Here is a 4,980-nt window from a genome sequence, read left to right as displayed (position 1 = left end):
CATGACCGCACAATTGATGCATCACGATCTGAAAGGGATATAGTTGAATTTTTGAAATTTAAATGGAAATATTTCTAAAACCAAAGTCAGCGGCAACTATATATTTCTTTGTTCTTGATCTGCAGGACCTCCTCTATCCGTACATACCCATTTTAACACTGAAACCGGGGGATGCTATGTTTTCTCAATAAATCAACTGATTGATGCGATGTGTAGAAAGTGCACATTCTTTACAGAACGTGGATTTTCGTAATAAAGTTGGTCGATTGTAAATATTATTCCTAAAGCAGTAGTGATTGAAACTAAGGTACTAGCATATGCACAGCTTCGAAGAGTTGTTTCAAGCCTAGTCAAGGAGATTTTAACCTCACCAGTAATAACAAGGCAAAAAAAAAAATTCAAATCTATTTAAAATAAAAGAACAATGTATAAAAAAAATATACTGGCAACTGGTTAACGTGCAAATATTCTTTAAAAAAATTCCTCATATTTTGGTGAAAGTTGAAATGAACTTTTATCTAACCATTTATAAGTTATCATCGGTAAATTGGTGAAATGAAATCTGATATCAAAACTATAAATACTTATAAATTTTAAGTCATGGTAATTATATTATTATTAAAAAGTAAATAAGTTAATTATGATCTTCATCCCGCCCAATATCTACCCAAGTTATTATTTGATGGCCATCTTTATCTAAATCATCAAATTGCAGGTACTGTACACTATCTACTTCGGCAACATCTTCTGTGTGCTCAGTAATTAATTGCAGTGCTTTGCCATCACTTGAATTTGAATCTTGTGAATTTGAGTTCGCGGGAAGGTCGTTAGTTTCATTACACAAGTCAACAAGGCTAATTTCTTTTTTTGAATTTAGCGGCCTTTTGCCACTGATATGTGGTTGGTTAATAATAATGGTATCGGTTGTATGTTGAGCAAGTTTCATATGTGTCAACAATAAAGGTTTGCGCATAAAGCCGGCACCGCATTTCAGACATTCGTATGGCTTTTTTGTACTATGTACGTAACGGTGAGCATTGCGATTGGCGCAACTGTTAAATTCTTTACCGCATATTTCACAAGTATATGGTTTAGTATTGCCGTGTATAAGCATATGCTTTTTTTTATGTTCAGGATAAACAAATGAAGAACCGCATATTTCGCATTCGTGAGGACGCACACCTGTGTGTACTGCATTGATATGATATTGCAACAAACGGCGTCTTTTAAACGAACGGTCGCACTGATTGCACTTGTGTAATTTCTCATTTAAATGTGTGGACTTTCGGTGCGTCATCAAGTTGGAACGCTGAGCGAATGCGGCATCGCACATATCACATTTGTAAGGTTTCTCTCCCGTATGTATTCGTTCATGATCTTTAATTTCAGCACGACGTGCGAAAGATTTTCCACAAGTTCGACATATGAACGGTCGCTGACCAGTATGCACAATCTTATGAACATCTAAATTGTGTTGGGTACTAAAGGTCTTTGAGCAAATATCACAAATGAATGACTTTTCTCCCATGTGAAGCTTCTTATGATGAGTGAAGGTTTGTTGGTTAAGAAACGCTTTATTACATTTATCACATTTATATGGGCGTACGCGTTCACTATGAATTTTCATATGCCCTTGCAATGTATATTTTGATGCGAAGTCCTTTGAGCATTTTGCGCACTTGTATGGTCGACGGCCGGTATGCATATTCATGTGATCAAGCAACACTTTTCGGCAACTGTATCTCTTCTGACAATCCGAGCATTCGTATTGTAAGGAAACGTTACTGTGCGTTTGTTTGTGTACACGCAACAATTGATTATCGCTAAAAACTTCTTGACATTCTTCACACTGATATGCTGCATTTTCAACTTGTTTGTTGCTAGACAAATTTGAATGCATACTTTCTATATGCTCTTTTATGCTTTCAATAGAAAGAAAACCAGCAGAACAAATCTCACAAGGATAAAAACTTAAACCATGGTTTTTGAGCATATGCTCTGCAAATGGTTCTGGTGCCATTGTCTTTTGTTCCTCGCACAATAAGCAAAAATATAGATTATTCACTTGTTCGAAAACCATTTTAATTTGCGCATCCAATGTCACAACTTTCACATCTTCATTGTTGTCAGTTGTAATTGTACAATTTACAGCTATGTGAAAAAAAAAAAAAATATCGGATTAAATAAATTTCAGGAAACGAAAAATACATTTATTAAAAACTATAAATTGGAATATTTCTCTAGTGATCCCTTCGCGCCTGATCCGTGCACCAGCTTAGTTTAAGATTTCAACATACTATAATGAAATTTCTATTTGAATACTCTGCTATGTCAGAAATTGTGGTGTGTGTGGTGTTGTGGAATCTGATAATTGTCGGAATCAGAAATGAAACCTATCAAAAAAGAAGTGGGTATCAAGAATTCAGATATTATTGGTTTGATCAGAAACAAAACAAGAAGATAGTCGCTCACAGATTTAAATGAAAGTCTTAATTATTAAGTTTTTGGAAAAAAACGGATATTTAAAGATATTAGATTTACAAAACGTAATTGAACACCCAAATGCGTCTTTATTCATTCGATAAATGTTATCTCTTAGAATCTTCTTTTAAATCGGAACTCATTACCAACTTTAATACGATTACTTCCAAATGTATTCATTTGCAAATTTTGCCACATTAGTAAACAGCTGACTCGAATATTGGTTTTGCGTATGTTCAAAAAGACGTCTTGGATTAAAATTTCCAAGTGAAACGTAAAATGATGAAATAGCCAATCTTACTTTACTGAACATGGCCGCCACGAGTGAATCACGTCATCCCAATTGATAGATTCCAAGTGATTCTAACAAAATTTGAATAAAATGTATCTAATTTGTAGCTGCGCTTTATATTTAAAACGGAGGGCTCAAAAATGGTAGATGGAATTGTTGCTGATCTGGTCGACGCAATCAGCAGGTTGCAGAAATTATATTGAAGAAAAGCAGTGACAGTCAAGCAACACTTCAGAGAATCTCGGTACTGAAGTGTATTAAATCGCTATTATCAGCAAACGCCTGGACTTCGCAATACAAAGTTGTTTCTGAGAGTATACAACATAAAAAGTTCATGAAACTACTTTTTCTCTCATGTGACAAACTTAGACAACTAGAGACGATGTTCCCGGGCTAATGTAGGCTAAGTCGTCTGCACAAATTGCGTATCTGTTGTACAGATCAATGTCAGTTCCCCGACTTTACGGCCTTCGCATGTCTTTCACAAATTATGCTACTAAGAAAGATATGATTCAATACATATAATTTTATACCTACAACTGTTATAACTTTCATCTGGATCACATATCGAGGGTTCTTTGTCAACAGAATGTATTAAGGGTTCAGAAATTCTGGAGTCGGCATTTTGCATATGGAAAATCATCAAATCTGTAAAAACCAAAAAGAATATATTAATAAATTATGCGCGCAATTTATCATTACAAAAAAGTAATATACTTTACAATATTTATTGTATGTATTATACTACACAAATATAGCGATATTTGGTAAATTTTTTTAGAACTGAACCCAAAAGTCATAATTATTTTTATATATTACCTACGTAAAGAAATTGAAAGAAGCCAAGGAAATACATAAAGAGGTAAAACGTCAGCCAGAAGATCGGATAGCCAGCAATTTTATATATTCATAAATTAAGGCTTGAAAAACAAAAAAAAAAATCAGTATTACATGGCAGTTGGGGTAGTATCGACCCAATTGTATCTATTAATAATTACATTACATACTAAAAAATGTTTCCTGTGTTTCATTAAGGTAGCACGTATTGAAGTAAAGTCAGGCGGATGTTCTATCTATTTTAGGTACAAGGATATGAACACGCTCTGTACTTTTCGTTGAGATAACTCAAATATTGGCTGATATATGCAGTATAAACTCACTCGGAAGTTCAAAAATCTCTATATTAGGCATATGGGGGCTCAATGAAGTATTGAGCCGATTCAACCCATTTTTAATTGCATATCCCATACATTGGCCGATATAGATACAGGTGTACACATATTTGGTGTCTTGGGGTTTAAACTATTTTGGTTGGATTTGAGCAATTTTTGCTTTAAAGGAATTATTAGTGTAAAATTGTATACCATTAGATTAACTACTGCTTGATTTGTGTACTGGATAGTACAAAATGGTATTTAAAATGTGTGAAGTAGGTATGGTTATTGTTCCATTTCCCCTATTTTCACACCGGCTCTTATAAAGCCCTCTCATACCATCTCGCATCTAAAATTAAAGTCGATGACGTATTTAGTTATTGATTTATTAAGCTTTTAGTAGTTTTTAATAGATATGGAGTGTGAGCGATGTTATCTTTCGATTACATCCATTTTCACACTATCGGTAGGAGTTCTTATAAAACAATAATTGCACTAGGCAAATATGGTTGTTGTATGGCTTATTAGAAGACGCGGCAACGACCACTTTTTCGTCCACAAGTGCACTTATTACTTCGATCCCATGTGCTAATTTAGAGTTTCATATCTTAATTTAGTGATTAGTTACGGCACTTTATAGGTTCTCGTTAATGACGTTTTGTAGGCAATGCTCCAATTATGTCCATCTACGAACTCATACTTTTTTAATAAGGAACGCGCTACCAAGCTTCAGCAAGATATCTCAATTTTTGCTCACTTGAAATTTACCACACCGAAATTGCGATTTTAGCGACAAAAAGTCAATTTTTCAAATTTAAATTTTTGCAATTATTTTTATGGTGTTCAATACCCAACATATTGATAAGAAAAAATTTAAAAAAAAATTGCTGTTGGCAACCCTGTTTATGTACAAAAAGCTGGTAATGTTTACAAATTTTTTAGTACGTGTTAATACAAGTGAAGCAGCAAAATTTTTATAAAATTAAAAACTGTTTTTTAATAATATATTCTTGTAAAAAAACTTTGTAAATATGAGTTCTATTACTCGAGGTG

At 33.7% G+C, this 4,980-nt stretch overlaps 1 protein-coding gene across 2 annotated transcripts in view; it reads right to left on the bottom strand.

The window, feature by feature from the left end:
- Positions 1-489: 489 nt before the first annotated feature.
- The window catches only part of LOC108975758 (zinc finger protein 502-like), a 26,868-nt gene continuing 22,377 nt past the window's right edge, over positions 490-4,980 (bottom strand). Inside the window, exons 4-5 of one of the 2 annotated variants that reach the window (XM_018944462.1) lie at positions 3,311-3,421; positions 490-2,151 (exon numbers count right to left, since the gene is read on the bottom strand). In XM_018944462.1, the coding sequence (XP_018800007.1) occupies positions 635-2,151; positions 3,311-3,421 (1,628 nt within the window). In that variant the 3' untranslated portion in view covers positions 490-634. Of the gene's footprint in view, positions 2,152-3,306; positions 3,422-4,980 lie in introns of both variants that reach the window. The other variant, XM_018944463.1, reaches the window with a different exon arrangement.

This window comes from Bactrocera latifrons, unplaced genomic scaffold, assembly GCF_001853355.1.
Source record: "Bactrocera latifrons isolate USDA-ARS-PBARC rearing strain unplaced genomic scaffold, ASM185335v1 scaffold_698, whole genome shotgun sequence".
Taxonomy (NCBI): domain Eukaryota; kingdom Metazoa; phylum Arthropoda; class Insecta; order Diptera; family Tephritidae; genus Bactrocera; species Bactrocera latifrons.
The sequence above is the reverse complement of the archived record's forward strand: the minus strand, read 5'-3'. Positions and strand labels throughout refer to the sequence as shown.